The sequence below is a fragment of the Drosophila navojoa genome, chromosome 3 (assembly GCF_054131105.1).
Source record: "Drosophila navojoa isolate 15081-1374.11 chromosome 3, UAZ_NAV_1.0, whole genome shotgun sequence".
In the NCBI taxonomy this organism is placed as follows: Eukaryota; Metazoa; Arthropoda; class Insecta; order Diptera; family Drosophilidae; genus Drosophila; species Drosophila navojoa.
The window spans coordinates 15,796,729-15,809,441 of NC_142891.1; the positions used below are offsets into that span (position 1 = coordinate 15,796,729).

A 12,713-nucleotide genomic window follows, 5' to 3' on the forward strand; every position below is an offset into this window, starting at 1 on the left:
ATATATTATGATATATTTTATATATAATAAATTATAATTGAAAACAGAAGAAACAAAATTTGTATTTTTTTTTTAAATTATTTATATTTGCTGAAAATCAGAATCCAAATGAAGCCGAGACTATATGACTATTAAATATATATTATATACATATGAAACAGAGCAAATACTACATTACATTAACTATCCAATATATTTATTATAAAATATATTTACATATAATACACGTTTTATATTACATAATTAAATTCGATTTTATTGGCATAGACTTTTTATTTTTATATATAATAAATATTATTTCAGTCGCATTTTAATTTAATGGCTTGAAAAATGAAAAGTTTGTTATAGAAATAGAAAATGTTTGGAATGATCTCTAAATAATAGCAAAATAAATAAAATGTGTGTATGTAAATTTCTCAGTCGACATCTCATCTCACAACAGGCAACAAATAAATTGAAATGAAATAGACTAAATCAAGGGACGAGTAGAGTGAATAGACTCTTCAGCTGCTGATAGGCAGCACAATTGGAGCCGCAGATGACAACGTCCGAGTAGATTTGATGCTCGCGACTGTAGGTCAAGTTCTTGATATTGGTGAACTTGGGCTGCATGACGCGCTTCAGCAGATCGCGTGCTTCCATCGCATAGCACAGCTTGCCGCAGAGGCACGTGGGCGCCTCTGAGATGAGTTCGATGAGGATGGCGGGCAGTGTGCTTTCCGAATAGGGCAGCTTCTGGCTGGCCACAGTGCGTGCCGCCTGCAGCCAAAGCTGCGCGGGCGTGCATCCGCCAGTTGGGCGTTTCAATTGTTTACGGGCTGCTTCCATATTGAAACCCTTGAAACAATTGCCCCACACATCCAGCAGATCAATGTGCAGATCCTCAATGCTAACGGGCAGAGATTCCAGCTTGTTGCTAGACACATGGAGCGAGCGCAGCTTCTGCAGACGGCGTATGGCAAAGGGCAGATAGGTCAGATTATTGTGATTCAGATTGAGCGTAACCAGACGATCCAACTTGACCAGATCTGGCGGAAAGTATTTCAGTCCGTTGTCCGACAAATCGAGCTCACAGAGAGACGCACGCAGGTTGCTGCCACGCAGCCAGCACCAATCATTCAGCTCGCCCAGGGCATTATTGCTCAAGTGCAGCGTGGTCAATGAGAGGCGACCCAATTCCTTGGGTATCTGTGGAGATTGAATAAATATATTAATATATACATTAGCGAACAAAGTTGAAATAAATTTTTGTGGAAACCTTGGTTAGCTTGTTGCCGCTGATATCGAGCGTTGTTAGATTGCGGAGCGTGCAGATCTCGAAGCTCAGCTTCACCAATTGAATATTTTTGATGGTCAGCGATTTGAGGGTACGCGGAAAACCTTTGATGGGATACTCGCTACGTTTGTTAATTGTCATGCGCAGCTGCGGCTGGGATTTCTGCGGTATGGCCGTTGTGTTGGCAATGTTCAGTCTCAGATTGATGGCATCTTTGCCCTCCATGCCTAGCTTGAGGGTTTGCAGGAAGCCCTTCAGCTGTATGGGATCACATTTGATGAGCAGATTCTCTGCTGGCTGCTTGAAGCCAATGGTCGCCTTGCCATCTAGCACAAATTTGGTGTGCACACAGTGTATATTGTCAAGCACCTTATATCGTGTGCCGGCTTTTGCCTGTGGCGTAAATAGCACCATTTCCAATTCCTTTTTGTTATTCCCGTTGGAATCACGCGCGCTTTGCTTGTAGCCAATGGCCAGAGTGGATTTGACAGGACGAGGCGTGCGATTTGCTTGCGTTGTGCGGTTTAGAACCTGCACTTCACATAATATTTTCATAGCGCAGCTATTTTGATTTCCAGCAACAAAAAAATACCACCAAATGCCTCGCTTTGTAAAAAGTTTTTGTTACGGCTTTAATTTGCTCGCAGTGTTGCCATGTGGTTAAGCATTGAACAGCTGTTGCAAGCCGATAGCTGGAAATCATCGATAACTAATGCATTTGGCGCTTATTTCCTTTAAATAACATCAGCTGATTTCTTAGAACTAGTTCACGGAACACCCACGCAGGATAATCGCAAACATCGAAAATTATTACAATACGACACAAATTGCTCGAGTCGCTTTCGAAAGTGTTTTTAGAGTAGCTTGACTAGGGGTTTACCCATACAGCCCGGTAGACGCAGAGAAATGTTATTTCGCAAAGTTGTACGCTTTCGTCGACAATTTTTACCGTTCTATATGTTCAATGGATTCTTGTGACAACGTAATGAAACGCGTTATCAACGCTTGCGGTATAACAATTGCGACAACATTCCACAAAGGCGCGAACTAACTGTAAGTATTGCTATTGCAGCTGTTTGTTAATGGCTATGTAAACTTTATATGCAAATTAATGCAAAAGTCAATAACTGCGGTTGCTAACAATTGAAGCTTTCAAAAGCTAACATAGTCGAAAGCTTTGCTGAAATGGCGCGTTAATTATTTGAATAAACAATACAACAATAAAACTAAGTTATGCAATATTTTCTGCAGCATAACACTTTATTGGACAATGATGTGACTCGCAACGTGGTTATCAATATTGATAATTGTGCGCTTTATAGCACGAATGTAAGTATTTCAAATAGAAATGCTATTCTCATTTCGTGTTTTGTATATAATCTGGCAACTTTATTGCTCAACAGTTGCGTAGCGCTACCAACACAGCTGATCATCAGCATCGGCAGTCGTTATCGCTAAGCTATCGATCACTACAGCAACGCAAGCGCCAACGACGCGAACGGTTTTTAGTCATATTTCGCTATTTTTGCGCGACGGTTGCATTCGCTTTGACAGTCGCCTGTGTCGTCTATACACTGAATACAATGGGCTGGTTTTTTGCGTTACTTGCTGCGATCATCGCTTTGCTGCTAACAAGGTCTTGGCGCTGGTTCTACATCGCGGGAGCAACAGCCAAACGAGATTTAACGTGAGTTTCGTGTATGTGTGCTCAGATTGTGTGTTTGCGTGTGTGTGTGGCGTGGTGTGCGCCATAATGTTTTGATTCGTTTACAATACCGCAAGTGGTGTGCATTTCAATACAATTTACATATTCTTTTATAAAGCCATTTGACAATCATCTCTCTCTCTCTCTCTGACCGTCGCTCCGCTCTGCCTTTGTGTCCACTATTCAACCGCAAACAGATCGTCGTATACTTTGCCCATTGTACCCCAAAGCGCATAACAAGTAAAACGGCAAAAAACAAAACGGAAAAACTCGTTTTTGCCTTCTATTGGGGTCGACTGTCTGCAGCAGCCGCAGCCGCAGCCACTATTCATAGATGTGTGAAAAGCTACAGCTGAAGTTTTCTCTTTTTCATGACTTTTCACAAGCATATACATACAAAGCTATGTATGGACATTTTTAATGGCGCCATGTAAACAAAAACATATGCCAGAATGTGTCATCCAATTGAGTTATCAGTTACGCATTTATTTTTATCGTAGTTCCTATATTTTTTATTACCAGTCATTGACTTATTCAGGTTCAAGGTCGCTGCGAACAGTGCCACTAGGTGGATAAAAAAAAAACACAAACCAAAACAAACTTCGAAAATCAAATTCACTTTTCATACACGATTGAGCGGCTGCCCAATCCATGCGATAATACGTGAAGAGTTTCTGCACCGCATACTAATTTTTTTTTTTTTTTTTTTTTTGTCTTTTGTCTCTTGCGCTCTCTTTGAGCTGGGCGGAAGAAGCAGAGTTGTAGCCACTGGCACAGTTAACAACGTCGACGTCGACGTCGACGTTAGCGTCGCACGAACTGTTCTTGAAAACGTCGTCAAACAACTTACTTTGGGGGTTTTATTATTGCTTGTGTGCTCTCTCGCTCTCTCGCCCTCTGTCTCCAATTCAAAATTCAATTAAAATTTGCGGAAGTAGCACATATTGGTAGCCCAGCGCTCAGCCTAGGGTTGCCTGCGCTCGGCGTTGAGCTCGAGCTAGACTAATTCAATGCAAATGACAATTATAAATGTCCGATGTGCCTGGCAGAGAGGGCGCTGATCTATGGAATACTTTGCATGTGACACGTAGTCTGATGTGGTTGATAGGAAATAGCGGAGAATGGATACTTATATATGATATACGACACATAATATAGTCTAGGCATTGTAAGATAATTTTCCAAAACAGAAGCTAAACACAAGGTTTGCTAGAAAGATCGTATTATTATTATTTTAGAAAGGCATCCTAAAAGTCTATTTCAGTTACATTAGACTTTTGGCTTTTAAGTGTTAACATAAAATCTGGACAACTCAATTATATTTTTGCTTTGAAACTTGATTCGTAAATAATACGAAAAGGAACAGACAATGCAATTCTATGCCAAAACAGCTGTGTATATCTCTATCACAATTTATAATATCAAATTTCGAACCGTAAAGTAAAACATGAATGAAATGTGTTTTCAAAATACAACTGCTGTCCCCATAATACCTCCATCAACTACTCAACTTTCAATCGACTGTGTTGAAAACCATAATTTTATAGATCTCCATGACATATTATTACGTTGCTTGCTTGGCATTGAGAATCAGAGTCGCAAAAAAGTTGCTAAAATTCGTTTTATTGCCACAGAGGCAACAGCAATACGTAAGATCAAGTTCCAGCAAGGCCAAACGAATTTCGAGTTAATGAGCAAAATTCTTAAGATCGGTTAGTTGCTGCAAGTTGTTTCTTGACGACCTTACTCAACTCGCGCATGATCTCGAGTTGGCTAAAAGTGCACAGAAACATAATATATCTGTACATATATATGTATTTCTATGTATAAGCATGCCAATTGGCAGTTTATCGCCTGAATTGACACCCAGAGAAGGCCTCTGACATTATAATTACAAAGCTGAATTAATTTTCAGAGCAACGACATGGGGTAACTAATCCGAGCAATTGCTTAAGCCAGCTATCTTATCAGCTATGCTACACTTACCGCTGAGTGCAAAGTACGCTCAAGTGCAAAGCAAATTCGAGTGCGGTGCAAAAGGTCTATAGATCGATAGAAATACTAAGCTAGATTCTGGATCGTACAGATATAGAGCTGAATGCCCAGTGGGGGGCGATTATTGCCAACGGGGTTGTAGATAACGCTCGTTAACTTTCCGTTATGCTTCATATATATACATATATATATATGAATTATTACCCACTCCAACTTTCCTTAAAATAACATTTGCTTACTTTCTACACTTGAGTCTAATAAAACACTTAACAGTTAGGAGAGTTGGCTAAAGTTAGTCAGGTGTTCAAAATTAATGAAAAGCGCTAAAAACTTTATTTGACAATTGTTTTTGCTTGTTTCTCTAATATATTATTTATTTGATTATATCTGTATAATCTAGTAATAACTTTAGAAACTTTATTCAAGGCAGGCGATCTACTTGAAATTTATTTAAGTTTATTCTAGCTTGAATTCAGATTCTAAAATAACCTTTGATCTACACAGTGTGATTTATGTATAAGATAGAAATCTATTTAGCTGTATACCTATATGTTCTGCTTTAATTGGTAACTCTGACTTGAACTATTTTTACCAGATAGTTGTTTCGCTTAACAGAATTCACTCAACTGGTTTGTTGGGTTTTTATTTTCAGTTCATTCTCTTTTATTATAGAGCATCAATACTAACGTACTATATTATATATTGTATATCAGAAAATGCTAAACAGAAATCAATACAAATATAGTATAGTGTATATAGCTATACTAAAAAGATACCTAATACTAGCATGTATATAGAGGACTACAAAAATATCTGCATATGCATATATCGGAATGATAAACCACAAAAACTACTCGTTCAGCATATTCTTTAATTACAATGCGTGTCAGCTCGAATATCTTTTGCGGTCGGTATCAGATTTTGTGTTCCTCTACACGATCAATTAGTGAATAGAGTATATTGGTTTTCTGCAATGTTTATCCGTTTACTGAAGCGCTATAGTAAGTGGCTTGGAGTATAGAATCGATGCTCACATAGTAGATAAATATGTTAAGCTTGTATGTAACAGTAATAAACCCATATTAAATCTATAAAGTGAATATCTAAAGTTATATCTACACAATCATAATAACAATCGTAAGCGAGTGAATTCATGTGGATAGTTCTTTATTTAATAATACTTTTCTCACATACTGTCATAGTTTGTGATAGTATAGTTAAATTAATATGTTTGCATATGTATATAATATATATATATTAGCAGTATAATAGAATCAAGTTGTTGATTGCAGACTGCACTTAAATGGCTTTAATTCTAGAAGAGTCAAATGATAGGAGTGATATATGGATATCGTAGAAAAATTTTATGATGTATATAAATTTGAAAATATTTTACATACGTATAGTAAAATTCGTATATATTATTTAATAAATAATTTGAATAGTTATACAATTATTTAATATGCTAGTTTACAGTTTAAGCGCGTAAATTTTGATTGAAATTGCCAAATTTTCTAAAATAAATAAATAATACATAGAATACATAGTTAAGTGCTTAATTCAGTTGATAACATTTGCATTTGAATAATTGATAAATAACAGTTGTTCAATTATTAGTAATTAGATTAAAGTACCCTCTTATATTGGACATAGTATATGCATAAATATATAAATATATATATTATATACAAACATTCTTTATGGAATTCAAAATAAAATTTACCTAAACTCCAGCTAGTTATCAAATTCGTAGCCATAAACTTTCGCTCTTGATTTAGTGCAGCATTTGCCTGATTATTCCATTAGAAAACGCTGCAAACTGATTTCACAGCTACACTCGATGGCAATTGCGCCGCTGCCCTTCCCTGCCCTCACAGTTGTGGGCCATGGCTGTATGCACTTTAGGCCTTATCTGGGCACGCTTGAGCTATTTTGGTTTATTTTCACAATCGAGCCATAAAACACGCAATTCCAGTAGATCGATTGATAATGCCCATACACACACACACACACACACGCACACACATTATTTTCGCTTTTTATAACAACTCAGCGTTAATCGTGTTTATTTGCGCTCTTTTTCTTCTTTAGCGCTCTGTGGGCCTATGGAAAGCTGTTGCGCTACACGAAACGGCGTGAACGTCTCAACAACACCGTGGCCGATGTCTTCGAGGAGAATGTGCAGGCGCATCCGGACAAGGTGGCCGTCGTCAGCGACACACAGAGATGGACCTTCCGTCAGGTCAACGAGCACGCGAACCGTGTGGCCAACGTGCTGCAGGCGCAGGGCTACCAGAAGGGCAATGTGGTCGGCCTGCTGCTGGAGAACCGGGCCGAGTATGTGGCCACCTGGCTGGGCCTGTCCAAGATTGGCATCATTACGCCGCTGATCAATACGAATCTGCGTGGCCCGTCGCTGCTGCACAGCATCACGGTGGCCCACTGCAATGCCCTCATCTATGGCGAGGATTTCGTGGAGGCCGTTGCCGATGTCACCAAAGATCTGCCAGCCGACATGGCACTTTTCCAGTTCAACAACGAGAACAACAACACTCAATCGGATGCCATCAAGCAGGCCAAGAATCTGAATACGCTGCTCACGGCAGCCAGTGTGGCCAAGCCCGGCAAGACGCAGATGGGCCACCACGACAAGCTCGTCTACATCTATACCTCGGGCACCACGGGCTTGCCCAAGGCCGCCGTCATCTCGCATTCGCGGTAAGAACAAAGTGAAGTTAGCTAAACTGGGCCACAATCGAGTATTTACTTTAGACCACTATCAATGGGGGCTTTACACCTCTTGAAGGTATTCAATTGCAGTCAATTCAACTCATTCGATAGACTAATCGTTGTAAACGAATGCCTTTCTTCCCAGCTGCTCAAATGCATTCGTGCAATGTCTGTAATTGAATGGCATATATATAGACACTTGATATTCAATTGATATATACATATATAACTTTTTAAAAATAGAATTTGCTTAATTTCGATTCAATTATTCTCTAGACCAAAGAAGATCAAATACAAAGTGAAAACTGAGGGAGGTTTAATGCTTTGTCGGCTTTATATAAATATTAAAGATATAATTTAAAGCGAATATTACTATAGAATTTAATTAAAAAATTTATTTATAGCATAACTATTCAGACTAGAAGACTCGAGATTTATTTATTGTTTTTTTTTCTAAATAATTTACATTAATTGAAATCTCTTCCTCTCCTCGCAGTTATTTATTCATTGCCGCCGGCATCCACTACACCATGGGCTTCAAGGAGGATGATACGTTCTACACGCCTTTGCCGTTATACCACACCGCTGGAGGCATCATGTGCATGGGTCAGGCTGTGGTCTTTGGCTCCACGGTGTGCATACGCAAGAAGTTCTCGGCCACCAACTACTTTGCCGACTGCGCCAAGTTCAATGCTACTGTAAGTGTTGTTGTATTCATTCCGTCTATCAGCTGCCTGATCTGATAATAACTATCCCCACAGATTGGTCAATATATTGGTGAAATGGCCCGCTACATTCTGGCCACCAAGCCATCCGAGTACGATCGTGCGCATCGTGTGCGTTTGATGTTTGGCAACGGTTTGCGTCCGCAGATTTGGCCACAGTTTGTGGAGCGCTTCAACATTGCCAAAGTGGGCGAGTTCTATGGCGCCACCGAGGGCAATGCGAACATTATGAACCATGACAACACTGTGGGCGCCATTGGCTTTGTGTCGCGCATCTTGCCCAAGGTTTATCCGATTTCCATTATACGCGCTGATCCCGATACGGGCGAGCCCATCCGCAACAAGGATGGCCTCTGCGAGCTGTGCGAGCCCAACGAGCCCGGCGTCTTCATTGGCAAAATCGTCAAAGGCAATCCGTCGCGCGAGTTTCTTGGCTATGTCGATGCCAAGGCATCGGCCAAGAAGATCGTCAGGGACGTGTTCAAGCATGGTGACATGGCATTTCTGTCTGGCGACTTGCTAGTCGCCGATGAGAAGGGCTATTTGTACTTCAAGGATCGCACGGGCGACACATTCCGCTGGAAGGGCGAAAATGTGTCCACCAGCGAGGTGGAGGCGCAGGTCAGCAACGTGGCTGGCTACAAGGACACCGTGGTGTACGGCGTCACAATACCGCACACCGAGGGACGTGCCGGCATGGCTGCCATCTACGATCCGCAGCGCGAACTCGATCTGGATGTGTTCGCGGCAAATCTTGCCAAGGTGCTGCCCACCTATGCGCGTCCTCAGATACTGCGATTGCTCACCAAGGTGGATCTGACGGGCACGTTCAAGCTGCGCAAGGTGGATCTACAGAAGGAGGGCTACGATCCAAATGTGGTCAAGGATGAGCTCTACTATCAAACGTCAAAGGGACGCTACGAACGGCTCACTCCCAGCATCTACGAGCAGCTGCAACGCAATGAGATCAGATTTTAGTTGCTCGCCTAACAGGGTTATGTTTTATTTTTATTCCATGGTTCTTTGCCTTATCCAAACCTAATGCTGTTAATTAATGTGTAAGAACCTCTTCAACTAATGCACACTCCCATATATATATATATATATATATATATATGTATATTCATATGTATTTAGTATATAGCAAATTTGTGCATTTTTGTTTGAAACGCATTTGCGACTGTTTTGCATTTGACCCAAAACTTTGTTAAGTGCAATTTTAACGTGCGAGTGTGCGTGTGTTGAGCGCGTGTGTGTCTGTTTAATTTTGTTTGTCTTATTCTTAGTCACTTAGTAGTATATGAATTTTAGAGACCACAGACCATTTCATAAAGTATATATATACGTGCTTATATAATATGTGAAATGCTTTATTTCCAGCCTGTACATACGTGCAGCCATTTGGTAACTGTCCTAATTTTATAAATCCCTTGCTTATCTATCATAATAAAGTTCTACAATCAATTTTTCTTTATTGAATATATACGTATGTATTTATAATGCTTTGCTCAATGCGTTTCTCTTAATATGTCACGATGCTGCTCCCTCCACTTGCATACAAATTACGTACGTACGAAAACACGTAATCGTGTGTCTACAGCTTGACCGTGGATGTTGAATGCAGTGAACTTGAACTCTAGCCGACATGCACTTCACTATAAAAATTTGCTGGCAAGTGCAAATGCAGTTGCATGCCTTCATTTGCTTAATCAACTCTTGGGAGTAACCTTTAGGCCTTACTTGCAATTTATATGGGGTTTATATAGAGCGTACGCTGTTAATCTTGTCGCTAAATATTTGACAAGACTCGAAAATTAAAAAAAAGGAACTGGAGTATCTATATATATATATATATACAAAATATGTGGAGTACCTCACACGACTCTACATTTATCTTGCTGTATAAGGGCTGGCTGAAAACGTATGTTAAATTTTTGACATAAGGTTAATTTGTATATATGTATGTACATAGATATAGAAAATAAAACTAACAAAGGCGAATCACTTCTGAATAACTCAGGATAAATATTTGAGCTAAATTCAATTCACTTCATTAAGTATATAGATTACTATTTGTTTTTAGATATTGGATTAAATAGCATACTAATTAATCCTCTATCCATCAGTTAAATATTTGGCATGATAATAATTAACAATTTTAGGAAAGTATTCATGTTTCAGTGTTTAACAAGATGATCAATTTATTTTATGGATAAATGGAAAAGTGCATTTAGAGCAGTTAAATACGAAGTTTTCTTACAATAAATAACCACAGAATTTTACAAATAAACCCTAATTATTGTCTATAAAAAACTTCTTGGTTAAACTCTGGTCAGAGCTAAAAATAAATAATAATCTGAAAATTTGAAGTCCAATAGAGCAAATAATTCAGTTAGCCATTAATCTCAATTATATTCATACAAATATATAATATGTATGTACTTTCTGATAAAGAAGGCTTCTTCTATATTTCTAATCAAACATTAAACAATTAAAAATGCTTGACATCATGCAACAATTTGTTGATAACAAACATAGTTTATTTTCACTGATTTCGTTTAAAGCGAATTAAATATGTTCTTAATATGAGAGATAAAATTCAAAAATCAATTATTTTAAACTTAAGTAAATGAGCCGATTTGATTATGCATAAAAAGGAACACAATTTTATATAAATATTTATATATAAAGTAAGAGAGAGAGAGAGAGAGAGGGAGATTTGTGCGTTGGCATATGGCGGGGGAAAAAGAAACATTGAACCTTTTACATTTCGTCGCTATGAACTAAACGATAATTATATAATTAAGTCTTTTATAAAAATCACAAAAATCAACACGAATCGATCCCATGGGGATCAGAGCTTGCACAGGCAAAATAGCAGCGGTATGAACGCCCCTATGGCTATGAACACGGGCATCAGTATGGAGGAGTCATCCATTGAATACGGGTTGGGCTGACGTGGACCACTGCGCGTTCGCTTCGATCCTTGCGCCGATTGCTGTTGCTGCGGCTGCTGTTGGGATTGCTGCTGGTGGTGCTGGCGCTGCGGTACATCTGCCTCACCCTCCTCCAGGTCATAGTCATCCTCATCCTCGTCCTCGTCGTAGCCTCGTTGAGCTGGTCGCTCGTTGTAGCGCACAATGCGCTCTTGATGCTGCTGATTATCGCGTGGACGCGCTGCACGCGGCTTGTCCTCTTCCTCTGGCTCGGCCCGACGCTCGCTGGCCTCCGTGTTGTGGAGGCGTGGCAATTGCGAGACGTCGCCCTTGAGCAGCGCAAAGGCATTGATCTTTGGATTGTCGAGTGCGCCCTTGATGAAGTCCAGGCGCAGTCGACCATTGCGCACGTCCGACGTCTCGATTTCACCCTCATATTCGTAATGCATGCGCCCGTTGATGATCTTAAAGTACACGATTTCGTCGTGCGCCGAGCCACGTCCCACCTGATTGTATATATCCAGCTGCTTGACCACCGTGTGCTTGCGATTGAGCAGCACATCGAACACCTTGCGATTGGGCGCATCGAAGTAGACTTCGCAGAACTTCATAATCAGGGCATAGTCGCCATCGCCATCGGCGGGAAAGTCGTAGCCAAAGGTGGTGGTATGATAGCGCTCCGTGCGGTAGAGCACCTCGTCCTGCTCTGGGACACGGCCAATCATGAGCAAATGTTTGCCGTAGTCCGACGCAATGCCCACGTTCAGCGGGTCCGCCTCGTAGTGTATGCCATTCTGATCCGTATGCTCATCACCGCCCGCATTCACAGCATAAACGACTTTCAAAGGCTCCGCCTGCGCCAGTGGCAGGAGGCAGTATAAGGCCAATACCAGCACCGTTAACGGCATCGCACAACTTGCCAGCAAGTTGTTTACGTTGCATTTGCACATGTTTTCCGTTCTCACGGCTCTTTCTGTTAAAGTTGTTCGTTTCTTCGCCATGGTGAATTCGATTTGTCCACTAAAAATTTATCCGGACACGTGGCAGCGGTTTAATTTCTACCGCCTACTTCTTGCTGACCATTAGTTTATCCATTTATTGAACAATATTTTATTCTGATGTGGGCCGCAATGTGCTAGCAACAAAATACCAAAAGTAGCATTAATCGATAAAGCAGATACAATTTATCAACATTTTACATCACTACCCGGCGCGGGATGGATTTAAAAAGAAAACTTAAATTATACCACCAATATAACTTAAAAAATAATACTCCAATAAATTAAAAAAAAAAACTGTAAAGGTATTATTGTGTGAAAAAAATTAACTTTAATTTTGTTACATTT

At 40.1% G+C, this 12,713-nt stretch overlaps 3 protein-coding genes across 3 annotated transcripts; 1 reads left to right on the forward strand and 2 right to left on the reverse strand.

Annotated features, from left to right (window-relative positions):
* Window positions 1-378: 378 nt before the first annotated feature.
* Lrr47 (Leucine-rich repeat 47) lies at window positions 379-1,969 on the reverse strand. Its single transcript, XM_030383325.2, has 2 exons — window positions 1,259-1,969; window positions 379-1,188 (listed from the first exon to the last, which is right to left on the reverse strand). Exons 1-2 carry the CDS (start codon window positions 1,829-1,831, stop codon window positions 475-477), a joined length of 1,287 nt encoding a protein of 428 aa, XP_030239185.1. The 5' UTR covers window positions 1,832-1,969; the 3' UTR covers window positions 379-474.
* Window positions 1,970-2,039: 70 nt separating this feature from the next.
* Fatp1 (Fatty acid transport protein 1) lies at window positions 2,040-9,910 on the forward strand. The gene is made up of 6 exons (XM_030383320.2): window positions 2,040-2,329; window positions 2,528-2,605; window positions 2,680-2,963; window positions 7,068-7,694; window positions 8,203-8,404; window positions 8,468-9,910. Exons 3-6 carry the CDS (start codon window positions 2,860-2,862, stop codon window positions 9,407-9,409), a joined length of 1,875 nt encoding a protein of 624 aa, XP_030239180.1. The 5' UTR covers window positions 2,040-2,329; window positions 2,528-2,605; window positions 2,680-2,859; the 3' UTR covers window positions 9,410-9,910.
* Window positions 9,911-10,949: 1,039 nt separating this feature from the next.
* On the reverse strand, window positions 10,950-12,520 carry LOC115562243 (malectin). The gene has a single exon (XM_030383329.2). It carries the CDS (start codon window positions 12,366-12,368, stop codon window positions 11,286-11,288), a length of 1,083 nt encoding a protein of 360 aa, XP_030239189.1. The 5' UTR covers window positions 12,369-12,520; the 3' UTR covers window positions 10,950-11,285.
* Between the last annotated feature and the right edge of the window lie 193 nt (window positions 12,521-12,713).

Bases quoted from the DNA above. Each gene is read 5' to 3' on its own strand.
- LOC115562243 (XM_030383329.2), bottom strand. From the start codon at position 12,368: ATGGCGAAGAAACGAACAACTTTAACAGAAAGAGCCGTGAGAACGGAA.
- Lrr47 (XM_030383325.2), bottom strand. From the start codon at position 1,831: ATGAAAATATTATGTGAAGTGCAGGTTCTAAACCGCACAACGCAAGCA. The intron at 1,189-1,258 runs GTTTCCACAAAA...CAATCTCCACAG, and splicing joins GCGGCAACAAGCTAACCAAG to ATACCCAAGGAATTGGGTCG.
- Fatp1 (XM_030383320.2), top strand. From the start codon at position 2,860: ATGGGCTGGTTTTTTGCGTTACTTGCTGCGATCATCGCTTTGCTGCTA. The intron at 2,964-7,067 runs GTGAGTTTCGTG...TTTCTTCTTTAG, and splicing joins ACAGCCAAACGAGATTTAAC to CGCTCTGTGGGCCTATGGAA. The intron at 7,695-8,202 runs GTAAGAACAAAG...CTCTCCTCGCAG, and splicing joins GCCGTCATCTCGCATTCGCG to TTATTTATTCATTGCCGCCG.